The 17,108-nt window shown below is 43.4% G+C and overlaps 7 protein-coding genes across 9 annotated transcripts in view; 5 read left to right on the forward strand and 2 right to left on the reverse strand.

Moving 5' to 3' along the window:
• The window catches only part of HINT2 (histidine triad nucleotide binding protein 2), a 546,951-nt gene that overhangs the window by 395,458 nt on the left and 134,385 nt on the right, over nt 1–17,108 (forward strand). The window lies entirely within an intron of this gene.
• Nucleotides 1–17,108, reverse strand: part of CLTA (clathrin light chain A) — a 429,778-nt gene that overhangs the window by 305,246 nt on the left and 107,424 nt on the right. The gene's annotated exons all lie outside the window — the stretch shown is intronic.
• SPAG8 (sperm associated antigen 8) overlaps nt 1–17,108 on the forward strand; it is a 454,367-nt gene that overhangs the window by 299,703 nt on the left and 137,556 nt on the right. The gene's annotated exons all lie outside the window — the stretch shown is intronic.
• TLN1 (talin 1) overlaps nt 1–17,108 on the forward strand; it is a 501,447-nt gene that overhangs the window by 236,445 nt on the left and 247,894 nt on the right. The gene's annotated exons all lie outside the window — the stretch shown is intronic.
• Nucleotides 1–17,108, reverse strand: part of RECK (reversion inducing cysteine rich protein with kazal motifs) — a 394,564-nt gene that overhangs the window by 221,664 nt on the left and 155,792 nt on the right. The window lies entirely within an intron of this gene.
• On the forward strand, nt 1,872–2,904 carry LOC126938076 (olfactory receptor 2S2). The gene has a single exon (XM_050762219.1). It carries the CDS (start codon nt 1,920–1,922, stop codon nt 2,877–2,879), a length of 960 nt encoding a protein of 319 aa, XP_050618176.1. The 5' UTR covers nt 1,872–1,919; the 3' UTR covers nt 2,880–2,904.
• LOC126938093 (phosphoglycerate mutase 1-like) lies at nt 14,011–14,736 on the forward strand. The gene has a single exon (XM_050762260.1). The coding sequence runs from the start codon at nt 14,011–14,013 to the stop codon at nt 14,734–14,736; it is 726 nt and encodes a 241-aa protein (XP_050618217.1).

The following is a 17,108-nucleotide window of genomic DNA, read 5'->3' on the forward strand; positions in this document are numbered from 1 at the left end:
GGGTTAGACCAATGGTTCCCTCCTGAGTACAATTTTTCACTGCCCCCCCAACCCCTGCCCTCCCCCCCCCCCCCCGTCTTTCCCCTGGAAGCATGTGGCAGCATCTGGAAACATTTTGATTGTTACAACTCAGGGTAGAAGATGTTATTGGCAACTGATCAGTGGAGGCCAGAGACTCTGCTAAACATCCTACAATGCACAGGACAGCCCTCACACCAAAGAATTATCCAGCACAAAATGTCAATCGTAAAGAGTTTGAGAAACCCTGAGTTCCATTTAGGATGGGAGCTGCACTGCCTGACAACACATCTGACATAAACCCTCCCCATGACTGAAGAGAGTATTGGACAGACGGTGAGACTGGCCAGAGAATACACAGTGCTGACTGAGATCAAAGCAGTGTACAAGTTTGACTTTGTCCTTTTAATTTATCATTATGCTATAGTAATATTAGCACAGAGAAAATTATAAATAGGACTATCAAGTCTGTCTGATATTGGAGGGACAGAATCTTTTGCAAAGCTGTGCACCAAAAGAGAAAAGCAGCTGTTTCATGAAAGAAATCAGTACTAGGCCTTGGGATCCAACTCCAGCTCTGCCATTCAACCCCAAGGAGCAAATTTATCTTCTGAGCTCCAGTTACTTCACCTGTAAAACCTGAATGATAATATCTTCTCCATGAGCTGTTTCAAGGAATATGGCACAGGGTAGATTCTCACTAATGTTAATATTAACCACTCATCTTCCATCATCCACCCACTCTTATACACACCCATAGAGCCACTGTCATTAAGAAGGAGCTATCAAAATATTATATATGAGTACTTTGAATTTAGAGTCAGGGAAATTGCAAGTAAGAGACTAGATATCCTCTACACAAAGGCATATAGGTCTTCCTAAAAGCCAACTGCTTGCATAGAACTCAAGAATGGAGTCGGAGAGTCAGAAGATAACACAAGAATAAAATGCAAACATAAAAGGACAAAGAAAAAATGTTCTTAGTCAATCACGGTTAGGAATTTCACAAGCATCCTAATGAGATGGGATCAGAAGTTAATGCCATATACTCTACTATTGATAACTGTAGTTAGAGTGTGGTTGTTAATATTGCATTAACTAATTGGTAAGCTGCACAGTGTTGTGAGTTCAGTCACTCCAACAAATCCATTTGTTGGCTTCATAAATTTCCCAGCTATAGGACCTCCCCATGTATAGAAATAAATCCATATTTCAAATAGGCAGATCTATTCTGTCAATGCTCAAGCCTGTGTCACTAGACTGAAGAAGTAATCCTCTTTATGGTTGAGTATTAACTAGGCTGGTTTCTGTGTGAATGCAGTTGAACAATTTTGCACAATTTCCTCCCACGTGTAATCAAAGTTCAAAGAAACTTAATCACTTTCTAGGTCCAAGAATTGCATCTTCTTGGGAATTTTCCTCTCTGAGAATCTAAGAAAGCCCAGATCAAATGAAATTGTTGTGGATTTACATTAAAGAGAAATAATTCATAGCATTTCCTAGTACTTAATTATAATGCAGAGGAAAAACCCACCTTGGGCCAGGGATATGCTCTGCTGGGTTCAAGTCTTGTCTCTGTCACCAACTTGCTCAGAAGATTTGGACAGGTCACTTCTCCTCCCTAGGCCTCTATTACCTTTGTGGACACCGAGAGGGTGCAGCAACATCAGAAAAATCCCTCAGGCACAACTGGACATTTGAGGCCCTCACCCACTACCTGTTCAGCTCTGACCTTCTGTCTTCTAAGATACCCCCTACTGTCTCTTTTCATCATTTTTCTCTTGCACAGGTATGTTCTTCTATTATGCAGTGGAACTTGACCACATATCAGATGCCTAGGACTCTTTCCAAAAAGCCTGATGTGCTGCTCAGTACTTTGCTGATGGCAGAGGGGATATCACATGGAAAAAGCCAATGAGACCTCCCCTGTGATGGGGTTCACTCTCCTGGGGCTCTCTGCCCACCCAGAGCTGGAAAAGACATTCTTCGTGCTCATCCTGCTAATGTACCTGGTGATCCTGCTGGGCAACGGGGTCCTCATCCTGGTGACCATCCTTGACTCCCGCCTGCACACACCCATGTACTTCTTCCTGGGGAACCTTTCCTTCCTGGACATCTGCTTCACTACCTCCTCAGTCCCACTGGTCCTGGACAGCTTTTTGACTCCCCAGGAAACCATCTCCTTCTCAGCCTGTGCTGTGCAGATGGCACTCTCCTTTGCCATGGCAGGAACAGAGTGCTTGCTCCTGAGTGTGATGGCGTTTGATCGCTATGTGGCCATCTGCAACCCCCTTAGGTACCCTGTGATCATGAGCAAGGCTGCCTATGTGCCCATGGCTGCCAGCTCCTGGGCTATTGGTGGTGCTGCTTCCGTGGTACACACATCCTTGGCAATTCAGCTGCCCTTCTGTGGGAACAACATCATCAACCACTTCACCTGTGAGATTCTGGCTGTTCTCAAGTTGGCCTGTGCTGACATTTCCATCAATGTGATCAGCATGGAGGTGACAAATGTGATCTTCCTGGGAGTCCCAGTTCTGTTCATCTCTTTCTCCTATGTCTTCATCATCGCCACCATCCTGAGGATCCCCTCAGCTGAGGGGAGGAGAAAGGCCTTCTCCACCTGCTCTGCCCACCTCACTGTGGTGATTGTCTTCTACGGGACCTTATTCTTCATGTATGGGAAGCCCAAGTCTAAGGACTCCATGGGAGCAGACAAAGAGGATTTTTCAGACAAACTCATCCCTCTTTTCTATGGGGTGGTGACCCCCATGCTCAACCTCATCATCTACAGCCTAAGGAACAAGGACGTGAAGGCCGCTGTGAGGAGCCTGCTGAGACCAAAAGGCTTCACTCAGTGATGGTGGAGGGGTCCTCTGTGATTGTCACCCACATGGAAGTAAGGAATCACAATCACATCAGCTGCCATTCAAAAGCCAAGTCATGTGGCATATAATGGTCTCTCACCCTAAGTCCATTTGCAGGAAATGTTAAACTTTTCAGATGATATCTCCTGAGTTTTAGTCCTGTGTCTGACAGCTTCAGCAGACACCAGACTCAATAAATAATCAACTGTGATGAAGGCACTCTGAACACATGGTAAAACCATACAAGAGAGCAGCCACGAAAGCATGATGCATGGCCCTTAGAGTGTCTCAGCTCTAGATTTAGAACAGGGACGTGGGAAGGTTCTCACAGCAACTTACCAGCCCTACTGGATTCATCAGGGAAATCAGAGGAATAAGGAAAGAGTGGAAATTTTCATTGAGGCTTTAGTTTAATGCACTCAGTTTGCCTGAATGGCTAAGAAAAGATAAGTTCTTCACTTAGAGAGCTTCTGGTTGTGAATAATCTATTTTAATGACTGGATATCTTTTTAGCTATGAGAAAATTTAGGCTATTTTTTCTTGATGCACTGCAGATCATTAAACACCGCCTAGTAAATTAAATAAACTTCAAGGAGTAATGAGTTCAAATTTGACATTCTTACAGAATTTCACAACAGGAAAGCTTGTATTCTGATAGATGCCAAGTCATGTTCTACAAAAAAGATGATGATAAATAGATAGATATAGATAGAAGTAGACAGATGGTGGCTATACATGTTTTGAAGACTTTGGGTCTAATTTTTTTTTTTTTTTTTTTTGAGACAGAGTCTTGCTGTGTCGCCCAGACTAGAGTACAGTGGTGCAATCTCGGCTCGCTGCAACCTCTGCCTCCCAGGTTCAAGCAAGTCTCGTCCCTCAGCTTCCTGAGTAGCTGGGACAAAGGCATACACCACCATGCCTGGCTAATTCTTGTATTTTTAGTAGAGACAGGGTTTCACCATTTTGGCCAGGCTGGTCTCAAACTGCTGGCCTCAAGTGATCCATCCGACTCAGCCTCCCAAAGTGCTGGGATTACAAGCGTGAGCCACAGTGTCCTAGTCTATGGGGCTAAATTTTCATAGGTTTCTTTGTTCTAAGACTTCTCAGAGCTTTTATTATGCAAAGGTCCACTGTGAATGTTCAACAGGGTATAAAGTTGTAGCATTTCCTGAGCCTCCAAAATTCAGCACAATAAAAATTGGGAAGCTTTTTTTTTTTTTTTTTTTTTTTTGAGACAGTCTTGCTCTGTCACCCAGGCTGGAGTGCAATGGTATGATCTCGGCTCACTGCAACCTCCGCCTCCCAGGTTCAAGCAATTCTCCCACCTCAGCCTCCCGAGTAGCTGGGATTACAGGCACCCGCCATCATTCCTGGCTAATTTCTGTATTTTTGTAGAGGTGGGGTTTCACCATGTTGGCCAGGCTGGTCTTGAACTCCTGACCAAGTCCAAGGTGAACTCCTGACCAGGCAGAGGTGATCCGCCCACCTCAGCCTCCCAAAGTGCTGGGATTACAGGCGTGAGCCACCGCACCAAGCCAGCATTTTTTTTACTTAAGGGTTTGGACAAATTCCTTAACCTCTTTTGCCTGTCTATTCATAGACACAGAAGACAGACAAGAGGTTCAGAAATTGCTGTGGATGAAAAGCAGCAGTTTTATGGCAAGTTATATCAAAGTCTGAGAATATCGAAAGACTTATTTAAAAGGAAACTTTAGAAAGTGAATCCGATTTTAAGAATAGTTCTTGGAATATTTTTGCTTCAAGTGATATATTTAAGTTTTCTTATACTTGTTAAAAATGAATTGGATCACTCGAGCTCAGGAGTTCGAGACCAACCTGCGCAACGTAGTGAGACCTTATCTCTATTTTAAAAAAAAAAAATTGAATTGCATAAGATAAGGATGTATATTTTGCTAATAAAATTTCACTGTATTGTGTTAGTCTAAGGTTCTGATTTTTTTTTTTTTTTGAGACGGAGTCTCGCTCTGTCGCCCAGGCTGGAGTGCAGTGGCCGGATCTTGGCTCACTGCAAGCTCCGCCTCCCGGGTTCACGCCATTCTCCTGCCTCAGCCTCCCGAGTAGCTGGGACTACAGGCGCCCGCCACCTCGCCCGGCTAGTTTTTTGTATTTGTTAGTAGAGATGGGGTTTCACCGTGTTAGCCAGGATGGTCTCGATTTCCTGACCTCGTGATCCACCCGTCTCGGCCTCCCAAAGTGCTGGGATTACAGGCTTGAGCCACCACGCCCGGCCTAAGGTTCTGATTTCTACTTGCCCTGGAAGAGAAACAATCTTGCTACTGCAGATACACAGAGTGACATCTAGTGGCCACACAAGCCAACTTCAGACATTTACAAGCCGGGCGGTGTTTTTAGAAGCAGCTGTACAGGTCTCTTTCTTCATCCCTAACTGCATAGTTCATAGTTCCTCTCCAATATCCCTGACCCCACTCATCCAGCATCTGCTTGGATACCTCCAGTGATAGAGAATTAACACTTCCAGGTTCTAGCTGTTTCATTCAGCCCTACTAGCAAATTATTCCTTGAATTGTGCTAACATTAACATCTGTCTCTGATAGCATCTTCCAGTCCTAATTCAGCTTCGTGCCTTTACATGAAATACACCTTATCTCTTCTTTCTTCTGATATATAAAATTGATCTCCTGGATCCTGGGTCTTTTTCCCTCAAGCATAAACAGCCCCCATACTTCCACCTGTGCCAAAATCACCCAGTTTACCCAACTGACAGATACTAAATTATGTCCGCAGTATCATCTGTTTAATTCCAGTGTGATACTTCTTTAAATACCTTGGGAATAATAATGATGGTGCTAAGCTAACTCTGTTTCCCCCGGGCAGTGGAGATCTGTCTGGCAGAGAGAGATGCTTGAACAAGTCTGTCTTCTTGTGAGGTGTCCTCTACTCACTTTCTCTTCCTTGAGGGATGGCAGTCATATGCACTTATATTACAGATTACATTATTATAGTGTAACTGTTGAGTCAGAAATTACATCGCTTCCTCTAGGAACAGTGGCACCTTTCACTCCCATTCTCTTTTGGGTGTCAAGGGGAGACAAAACTATTATATTATTATACTTAATCATACAGACAAATGTATTACTTTTAAAATCACAGTTCTGGGTTAGTGGGTGCTTTAGACTTTTGTTCTAGTGACCAAATCCTCTATGAAATCTTTAAGTTAAAACTCCAAATATAAAGTATATCTACTTTGGTTTAAATGGAGGTGGGGAGCAGAATAGATGTGGGGGGCAGGGAAGGGAGTTGGGCTCCCTCTGCTCAGCCCAGCCTTCATCCCCATCCCCAGGGTCCCCAGTCCACAGGCACCACCAAACACTAATCTGATCCAAACCACTGGTGCCAAGAAAAGTAGACATTTTGTAAGGATATTTTGTTCCACTCCCAGAAAGAAATGTGAAAATTTTGGGGGGAAATTTATATTCTAAGAAAAAATAGATTACCCAATTAACCATTAAAAAGATAGACAACTTAAAATACCAATTACCTAAGAAGTTGAGAACTTGTCAGTTACCACCTTAAGATGTTCTGGGCCACCTGTTTCCACAGATGAGTGGTAATTAACATTCAAGGAACAAAAGGTTTTTAATACTGTTTAAACAATTTCAGAGAATAAAGTGAGAAAGATATCTTCCAAATTGCTTTAACCAAGCCAGCATAACATTGATACCATATCATTAAAAACATAACAAGGAAGTACAGGAAAGGAAAATACCACCTTTTCCTTTCCTATCTCACCTATTTACATATGTGTGTGTGTATGTAGATGCATGCATACATATAAAATAGCATTCAGCAGCACATAGAAAGAATATTAAACCATAGCCTAATGGACTTATTTTTTAAAAATAAAGCTAGAATAATTTAAGGATATTTATTGGTATAATTCACTACGTTTATAGGTTAAAAGGGGAAAAATGATCATCTCAATAGATCCTCAAAATTATTTGAAAAAGTTGAAAATCAATTTCTTAGTTTTAAATTCCTTCTAATAAAATAGGAATGGATGTGTTCTTTAATAAAATTAAATTTATGTCTCCAATGAAAAGTATGTGTCATGCCTAATGATGAACTGAATCAAATCTGTTACACTTTAACACTTTTCTGGATATACCAACCATTTAATTAGAGAGTAGAGATAAATGAATAAAAGGTGAAACTAGAAGAAAGGTAAGGAATAATATTATTATTGTTACCTGATACACTCATAATTTTATACCTGGACAAAACAGTAAAATCAATCAAAAGGTAATTTTGCAAAACAGAAGGAGAATTCAAGACGGAAGCTGCATGCAAAATGAATATGCAAAACTCCAGGTTCTAGAGGGGAAAGGGGGTGAAAGAGGGAGAGGAGAGAGAGGGGAAGAGAAAAAAGACAGAGGAAGAGAGAGAGAGAGAAGGAGAAAGAGAGGGGAGGAGATTTGGGGGAAGAAAAAGGAGGAGAGAGAGGGAGAGACAAGGAAAGAAGAGAGGGCGAGGGAGAGAGAAGGAGAGAGACAGAGAAACCCGTTGTCTTGGACTCTTGAGCCTTCGGCAGCAGCCATCACCTTCCTCCCTACCAGCTAAACAGGGCCTTTTCTCATCTTCTGGCTTGAGGCAAAATCTGCCTTTTTCTCCACAGTGATGTCATAAGAAAAGATCACAGTCACAAAACTAGTCCCCTTTCCAGCAATAAGAACCTGCATATTTCTTTCAGGGGAAAGATATGGAAGAATTTTTATAGAGACTACGCAGCAAGATTTTGAAATAGAGATTTCAAGTGGTTTATCATAGACGGTATCTAGAACACAATCCTATAGGGATTTCATGGATCATTATCAATTCTCTCTCCGTCACTAATCAGATTAAACTGTGCTGTTGAGAGAAGGGGCGTATGGGTTATGCCACAGTATTTTGACAAAAGAAAAGAAACAGGCACAAATTTATACTATTCCAAGTAATTCAATTAGAATGGGAAGAAATGGAAAAGAAACGAAACAGGAGCTCAAGGTTGGTTGATAACACTGATTGCTCTTGGTATAACTGAGATGGAGCAGGGACTCCTCCTAGGGACTTGAGGGCACCAAAGCATAGAAATAAAATAAAATCTTGAGTTCCTTTGAAGGAAATTCCAGGGACCTAGCTAGCCTTAAGAAGTGAATGAGCAACTCGATAAGCTAGAAGGTAATAGTAGCTTAAAACAATAGCCAAGGAAGTTAGAGTCAGGAGAACGTAGAGATAACATCTTAACATATGTCCCTGAGTTGTTTTTTTGAAACCCAGATTCTTACCAAAGGAATCCTGTGGCACACAGACCTCTGATAAGGTGGAACTGAGGACTGAACTCTACTGGCTGTCCTTTGTTCTAGATTTCTTCCTGAGAGGCCTGGAAGAGGTCAGACCCATGAGCCAGGGCTAACATTCTTTTCTGTTGATAACAAATTTTTAGACAAAGCCTCACTTCCTTAACCAAGTCAGAAAATCTGCAAATCGGCAGAACGCGGTGGCTCATGCCTGTAATCCCAGCACTTTGGGAGGCCAAGGCTGCAGGCAGAATCACCTCTGAGGTCAGGAGATAGAGACCAGCCTGGCTAACATGACAAAGCCCCGTCTCTACTAAAAATACAAAAATTAGCTGGGCGTGTTGGCACATGCCTATAATCCCAGTCACTCAGGAGGCTGAGACAGGAGAATCGCTTGAACTCGGGAGATGGAGGTTGCAGTGAGCAGAGATTGCACCACTGCACTCCAGCCTGGGTGACAGAGGGAGACTCTGTTTCAAAAAAAACACAAACAAAAAAGAAAATCTTCTAATCCTCCTATGACCTGTGGGCCCCTCCTAATCACCCCCTAACACACATACACAAGCTTTGAGATGTCCTGCCTTTTTAGGTTAAACCAATATATTGATTTATGACTTACCTGTAACCTGTGCCTCCTCACCTTTATTTTTTATTTTTTTATTTTTTTGAGATGTAGTTTCAGTCTTTTTGCCCAGGCTGGAGTATAGTGGCGCGATCTTGGCTCACTGCAACCTCTGCCACCTGGGTTCAGGCGATTCTCCTGCCTCAGCTTCCCTAGTAGCCGGGATTACAGGTGCATGCCACCACACCTGGCTAATTTTTGTATTTTTAGTAGAAACAGGGTTTCACCATGTTGGCTAGGCTGGTTTTCAACTTCTGAGCTCAAGTGATCCGCCCGCCTTGGCCTCCCAAAGTGCTGGGATTACAGGTGTGAGCCAACGTACTCGGGTGGAAAAGTTTTTATTATTACAGTTTGGATGGTGCACATTTGAAAATGATCAATTTCCCTGCTTTCTTAAACAGAGCTTATTTGTTATAATGTTACATTGTGAGTGAGTCACAGTCAGCATTTATGATTACTGTAAGGTAATTGTGCAGGATAAAAGTGGCATCTCCCAAGGGACACACTCGGGGTCCAAAAGAGGCTACCTGGAATTGGCACCACCGGGGGTCAGGATGGCTAAGACGAACCCGTCTCAGTTCAGATGGTGGCTCTAGTTATACCAGCCTAGAACAGGATGGAGGAGAGGCTCCTCAGTGCCATCCCGCTGAAAAACAGAGTCCAAGAGTTAGCTCCCCTTCTCTGGGACAAGATAGTGTTTTGTCCTAAATAATAATAATAATTGCTTTGGAGAGATGTGCTTGCTCACAGATAACTTGAACGGTTACGATTCTTGCTGGTGGAATTGGGATCTATTCCTCACACTTCAGAGTTGACAGACTTGGGCAGAGGGGAGTCTCCATTAACTTTTGGGCAAAGCCTGAGCTCTGGAGTTTTCCACTGAGAGGCGGAAAGGATAGAGTTCCCAAAGTAAGGGATGTGTGGCTTCTGGGCATGTGACCTGCAGAGGAGCTGTTAGGAGCAGAAAGGGTGTGAGGAGGAGATAGAAAGAGGTCAGGAGAGAGGGAGCCTCCAAATGTCTCAGCCTGGAGTTTCCTCTCCTTAGCTGCTAAGACCAAGGTTCTCATCCTTCCGCTGCTGTGCTCTGAGACACCCACCTGGCCCTTCCGTAATTCAGCTGGTCTAGGGAGACTGGGAAGCTTGAGACAGGAAGGTATTTGCCTCCTGATTGCCACAGGCTGAAATGGAATTCAGCATCAACCACCTTCTCTCCCCTCCTCCACTCACATTTTTAAAATATCTGTGGCAGTGCCACCCCTGAGCACTAGTGGCCATGGACAGGTGACATTCCAGGCCTATAAGACTGAGTGGCTTGTTCTTGATGGTTCTCAACCTCCCTGCTCTACACATTCACCCTACGACCTAGTAAAGATCACTTCCCAGGGCTGCGAGGGAGGGACTCACCTCCACGCCCACACTAGAGTACTATCTGTTCTCCGTTTCTGGTCTCCTCCCTCATTGTCAAGCTGTCAGCAGTACATTCCAACCTGTTTTTATTAAAAAGGAATGGGGACACTTATGTGGTTATTTTAGCCAAGATGCATATTCTAAATCTAATCATGATGAGACATTGCACAAACCCCAATTTTATAAAACACCTGGCCTGTATTCCTCAAAAATGTCAATATTATGAAAGACAAAGTATGGCTGAGGAACTGTTCCAGATTAAAGGAATCAAAGAGATGTGATGAAAACATGCAACATATCATCCTGGGCTGGATACTGTACTGGAAAGTGTTGCTATAACTATATTGACTATAACTGTGGCAACCAATGTGAACTGTAGATAAGATAATCGTATTGTAATGACACTGAATTTCCCGAGTTTGATCATTGTAGTGGAGTACAGTGAGAGAATATACTTGTTTTTATGGAATACACATGAGATACACAACCTACCTTGAAATCGTTCAGAAAAACTATGTATACATACACACAGAGAATAATAAAGCAAAGCAAATGTAGTAAAATGTTAACAAGTTGATAGACTGCATATGGGTTTTTTATATGATTATTGCAACTTTTCTTTAAGTTTGGAATTCTTTCAAAGAAAATGAATGTCAAAAAGAAAGTGAAGAAGAACTCCAAAAAAATCGTGGAAGGACTAATTAAATATCAGCAATTCAAATAAACATGAAAAAGCTCAACATCACTAATAACCCAAGTGGTGCAAAATGGTACTATTAAAAATCAAATCCTATTAACCTACTGCAGAAAAGGATAATATAATATCCATCATGGATCAGTGACACAGGAGCCCTTGTCCTTGCTAGTAAGTGGACACTGTTTTTGAAAAACCATTTCAGACTTTAAAATGCTCTTATCAGGCCAAGTATGGTGGCTCACACCTGTAATCCCAATGCTTTATAAGGAGGTCAAGGTGGGAGGATCATTTGAAGCCAGGAGTTGGAGACCAGCCTGGGCAATATAGCAAGATGCCATCTCTTTAAAAAAAAAATTTTTTTTTAGGGCCGGGTGCAGTGGCTCATGCCTGTAATCCCAGCACTTTGGGAGGCGGAGGCAGGCAGTTCACTTGAGGCCAGGAGTTTGAGACCAGCCTGGACAAGATGATGAAACCCTGTCTCTACTAAAATTACAAAAATTAGCCGGATGTGGTGGCACGTGCTTGTAATCCCAGCTACTTGGGAGGCTGAGGCAGGAGAATTGCTTGAACCTGGAAGGCAGAAGTTCCAGTGAGCTGAGATCGCCATCTGGGTGACAGAGCAAGACTCTGTCTCCAGAAAGACAAAAAAAAAAAAAAAAAAAAAAAAAGAAAGCAAGAAAAGAAATCTCAAAAATGTAAACTTTTCAAGTCCTCTAAATTAATAGATAAATTCAATGCAACCTCAATCACTAACAAGCTAATTCTAATTCACATAAACAATTATATATAAATTAATTAATATAGAAAACTTGTTTTGGAAAATTATCAGGAGGGGAAAACTAGTCCCACTAGATATCAACATGTACAAAAGGTACAGTGATAAAAAGTTTGGTACTGGTAAAGAATAAATAGATCAATCATTGGTACAGAATAAAGTCTAGAACTAGACCCAAGGACATATGGCCATTTAATTTGTGATAAAGTTAATGCGCTAATCATTAAGCTATTGTCCCCACCCACTTCTGAAGTATGCCTCTACACTCAATTCGTGACTTGACTGAGACTCAAAATCCATTTCTACTTTGACTCCCTGTAGACCGACCCACAGGGGGCGCAAGAGGGAGCGGGGAGGACCAGACGAGGGAAAAGATTCCTTTTTTCTCTCTCTCTTGGGAAAAGAGGGACGAGCTTCTTGCTCCTTCCGGTTTGCTTCCTGTTCCTGTCTGCTTAGCCCCGCAGTGTTCGTTGGTTGGTCCTCTATTCTGCTTTCTCCATACTCTCAGAACCGGGCTCATTGTTCAGGATCTCAGTTCCAGAATGCCCTTCCTCAAACACCAAAATGAATTCCAGAGAGACCAAAGATTAAAATATTAAAAAATATATTACAGATTCTAGACGAGAGGGGTAAGGAGGAGTCTGGGAAAATGGCAGTTTGTTCTGTGACATCCACGATGCATCCCAACCCAGCTGCAGCCCAGCTGCTCTGTTCTCCTAAGCTAGGGAGCTGCTAAGGCTGAAAGGTGAGGGCAGTGCCAGTGGCTCGGGTGGGGGCATATAAGACAGGAGTGGAACAGGAATTTCTACCTCTGTGCCAGAGGAGATCCTGGAAACAAGCCTCAAAAAGTCTTGGGGCAAGAAAAAGGAGGAATACTGTGGTATCTAGGAGTCAATTTGAACAGGCCATGGGCCACAGAGGGGCAGGTCTGTGACTTCCATGTCAGTGTTGCTGAAAGAGCTGGAGGTCTGGGAGGATTCTCCCTGTCCTCAAGGAGGAGCTGAGTTGTCTCTGTCCCCCAGCAGGGAATGTCCTAGGTGTTAACAGCCCTTGCAACTTGGGGCCTATTAAAGAATTGATAACTGGCCAGTGGCTCACACCCCTATCTCCATGGACAGACTATGGTGTCTGCCTCTCTCTCAGGATAGCCGCTCCCTAAAGACCTCTAGCAGCTGGGAACCCAGCAGCCAGACACAAGAGCAACATGTCTCCTAGTGTAATTGAACTGTTGGAGGAACCAGAACATGCCGAGAGCACTCAAGGAGCTCTAAGTCCAGTACAAAAAAAAAAAAAGGCTCTCTGATAAGACAGCAGGTTGAACACTTGCATATAGTGAAGTTAGCTAAGAAGAGAAGACACTATGTGATGCAGTTCAAGGGGAATGCGAGGGCAGACGAGGACTTTCTTTGGGAAGTAGTCGTGCAGATAAGAAAGGCTTAAAAGTGTTCAGAGAAGGAAATGTGGGGATTTGAATCCAACTCTAACTCCAAAGCCCATGCCCTTTTGTCTCTGACAGCACTTTGCTAGGACCTGGTAGGGCCCAGAAACAAGTAAGAATAGAGCTTGCGCGGCTGGTATTTTAGAACAAACAGAGACAGAGCAAGCAGGTGAAGGTCAGTTATCCCATTCTTCTCCCAGAGGGGCTTTCACTGCCCAACACAGCTCAGGTCCTCCTTTCACAAAACAAACTCTCAGGTGGACTCTGGCTGGCAGAGGTATATCTCAGTCCTGTTCTTTAAAAGTCACTAAGTCAATAGCATTTCGGTAATACCTACAGCAACTTCGTGGAAGTACTAAAACTCTACCCACACCCCATGTCCCTCAAGTCTGACTGAAAGAAAACAAGAGAGATTTGAGGCCCTGGGGCCCTTGGCAAAAAGCCTATGTGTGGCAGAGGTTTGTCTGCAGCTTCCCTGACTTTTGCCACACCTACTTCATAAAGACTTAACTCACTGTCTCAGAGTAAGACCCTAAGAAGAGAATTTGAGGTGTTGACTCTTTCTGACCCCTGTCATCTCAACTACATACTTATTCACATAATAACAGCTCAGTGACAACTTCTTGCCATTAGGGCTTTGAAAGCTTCTACTACATCCCAGACAAGGACTCCTTTTTCTCCCCCAAGTGTAACAATGTTTTTACCCAATGACATATGCTACAAGAATATTCTGACTTTCTGATTTCAGGCAAAGACACACTCACCAACTTATTACTTGACATAGCAAGTCCCAGTCAGAGAATATCATATGAAACAAATAGGAATTATTTGCAAGAATCCAAAACATAGGCTGCATCCCCAGCCCACCGCCATGGCCACCTACAAGTTAGTATTGATCAGGTGTGGTGACAGCACGTGGAACCTGGAGAATCACTTCAGCAGCTGGTATGATGCCAACCTAATCCTGGTAGGCCATGAGGAGGCAAAGCGCGGTGGGCAGGCTCTGCGAGATGCTAGCTATGAGTTTGACATCTGCTTTCCCTCTAGGGAAGAGAGCGATCAAACCCTCTGGACGGTGCTAGATGCCATTGATCAGATGTGGCTACCAGTATTGAGGACTTGGTGCCTCAAGGAGTGGCATTATGAGGGTCTGACTGGCCTCAATAAAGCAGAAACTGCTGCGAAGCATGGCGAGGCCCAGGTGAAGATCTGGAGGCGCTCCTATGATGTCCCACCACCTCCGATGGAGCCCAACCATCTTTTCTACAGCAACAACAGTAAGAATTGCAGGTATGCAGACCTCACTGAAGATCAGCTATCCTCCGGTGAGAGTCTGAAGGAAATAGTTCCTCAGATCAAAGAGGGGAAATGGGTACTGACTGCAGCCCATGGCAACAGCCTTTGGGGCATTGTCAAGCATCTGGAGGGTCTCTCTGAAGAGGCTATCATGGAGGTGAACCTGCCGACTGGTATTCGCATTGTCTATGAATTGGAAAAGAACTTGAAGCCCATCAAGCCCATGCAATTCCTGGGGGATGAAGCTACTATGCATAAAGCCATGGAAGCTGTGGCTGCCCAGGGCAAGGCTAAGAAGTGAAGGCCAGCAGGCATGCTACTGTCCCTGGGAACACCCTCCCTGGCCATCCCTTCCTCTGCCCCCTGCACATGTCACACTGACCACATCTGTAGGCATCTTAAGTTGTAGCTGCAGATGGGGACCAGTGGCTCACATTTTCATTTTAGCCATTTGTCTCCTGCACCCACTCCTTTCATACGATCTAGTCAGAATAGCACTTCTAGGGCACAGGTTCTCAGTCCAAGCTGAGGAAAAGCTCCCCTTGTCCAAGAGAGTTGAAAGGTAGTGACTTGGGTTTTTGCCAGTGCTTTGTTTACTAAGGACTTGTGGGGAGGAACCATGCTAAACCATGACCAGTAAGGAGACACAAGAGCGCCTATCTGCCCCCAGGAGCCAGTTCTCTGCTCTTCTGCAGTCAGACCACTGCCTGGGGGCTCTAGTCATTCCAGTGGAAGATGAATGTAACTTGCACGGTGATGTGACAAACAACGTTTCCTCCCTGACCCCAGAGGAGCTGGCTCTAGAAGGTTGGGATCAGTCCTGAATTTAGTTTATGTGTTACATTTACTTTTACCAAAAAAAAAAAGTATAGTATATGTAAATAATACAAAACAATAACCCTTGTGGTGTTTCTTGTGGTGGTTGAAATAGTCCCACATGTGGTCCACAGAAAATAAGCCATCCCTCACACCAAGATGGAATAAGCTCTGAGGGGTAGGAGTGCCTCCTGCTGTGTGTTTTAGAATCCTTCACCTGCCTTGTTTCATGGCAGTGAAATGCCTCTTCGTCCTATCCAAGTGTGTCTTTCACTGACTGATTTCTAAATCATGTTCTAGTTGCTTGGCCCTGCCACAACAGCCTAGTGTTCATTTAAGCATAACTATACTAAATCCTTTTTCTGCGCATGCCTGTAATTCCAGCTACTGGGGAGGCTGAGGCAGGAGAAACGCTTGAACCCAGGAGGCGGAGGTTGCAGTGAGCCAAGATTGCACCATTGCCCTCCAGCTTAGGCAACAAGAGCGAAACTCCGTCTTCCAAAAATAAAAATAAAAAATAAAGGAGTGATGTGCAATCCAATTTTTTAAAAAAGAATCCCAAACATATTGCCATGCAAGGGGGATGAAGAGATAGGCAGCATCTTCTGTGATATGTCACTGGGCTGTGCACGTGCACTATTTTTTACATTATTTGAAGCACAAACATACCTAGTTTTTGTTTTGTCCTACAAGTATTTTTTGTACTATGATATTATTTGTGGTGCCCTTTGAGTGCAAGATGATTATGAAGCCTCAAAATGTTGAAAAATTGTTGAAGAAAATAGTACAGAAAGAACACTGCACCTGCCAAAGAATGACCTCTCCAATCCCTTCTCTACCAGCCCACTCACATCTTTCTTCCTCCCTTGAGAGTAAAATGTGCTCCATTATAGTATCTTTCACATATAAATGCCTTTTACCTATGTACTTCGACCTATGTACTTTCTAATTATTGTTTCTTACATAGACTTGCTTTCATTGTTCAGTCAATAGATTTTTCTATATGTGAATATTGAGGATATCATTGGTCAGAATGAAATGCATCATATGTTTCCCGTTGAAATAAATGGAAATATTTTTCCATCTAATGATTTATTTTCCCCTGAGCAGCAGGGTTTTTCAGGAAAGAATTGACATCTTTAAGCAAAGGAAAGGTGTCTTATTTTTGTTTGTATATGTGATGCTCCCTACAGAGTAAAAGTGAAGTCACATTGCCCCCATGGAGCTCATGGCTACTATTTCCGGAATCAATTGAAGCAGCTGGAAAACTTAAGTCCCTGGAATGACTAGACATGTCCCTATTCCTTGCTGCAGGCAGGAAGACAGCATTCTCAACATGTTGCATTTGTGATCAGAGGGACCAAGATTTAGCCTCTCACCACTAAGAGGAAGTGACCTAGAGACCCACGGACTATGCCCCATGAAGTCAAGTTAACATAAGGGAAAAGGTGTGCATCAGCAAGGATTAGGCTTAACTGAAAATAATAGAGTCTCACAGAAGCACTGTTTAAACCAGATAGCAGTTTATTTCTCTGTCCTGTGTAAAGACTGAAGCAAAGGCAATCTGGGACTGTGGTAGCAGCTCTATTCCTTCAAGTCCTCAGGGTCTCAAACTCCTTCTAGCTTACTTCTTAATCATCCCTATGATGTGGTCCTTACCTCACAGTCTAAGAAGGCAGCAAGAGCTCCAGCTCTCACACCACATTTCAAGCAGTAGGATAGAAAGAGTGACAATGAGGAAGGGATGCAAAGGCCATATACCAGCTGTCCTTTAAGAAAGGTTGCTAGAAGCTACCATGCTTTAATTCTGCTTGTAACTCATTGGCCTGAACTTATTCATGTGGCCACAGAAGATGC

This window comes from Macaca thibetana, chromosome 15, assembly GCF_024542745.1.
Source record: "Macaca thibetana thibetana isolate TM-01 chromosome 15, ASM2454274v1, whole genome shotgun sequence".
Taxonomy (NCBI): domain Eukaryota; kingdom Metazoa; phylum Chordata; class Mammalia; order Primates; family Cercopithecidae; genus Macaca; species Macaca thibetana.

What these genes read in the sequence shown, in the direction of transcription:
- LOC126938076 (XM_050762219.1), top strand. Translation starts at nt 1,920, where the DNA reads ATGGAAAAAGCCAATGAGACCTCCCCTGTGATGGGGTTCACTCTCCTG.
- LOC126938093 (XM_050762260.1), top strand. Translation starts at nt 14,011, where the DNA reads ATGGCCACCTACAAGTTAGTATTGATCAGGTGTGGTGACAGCACGTGG.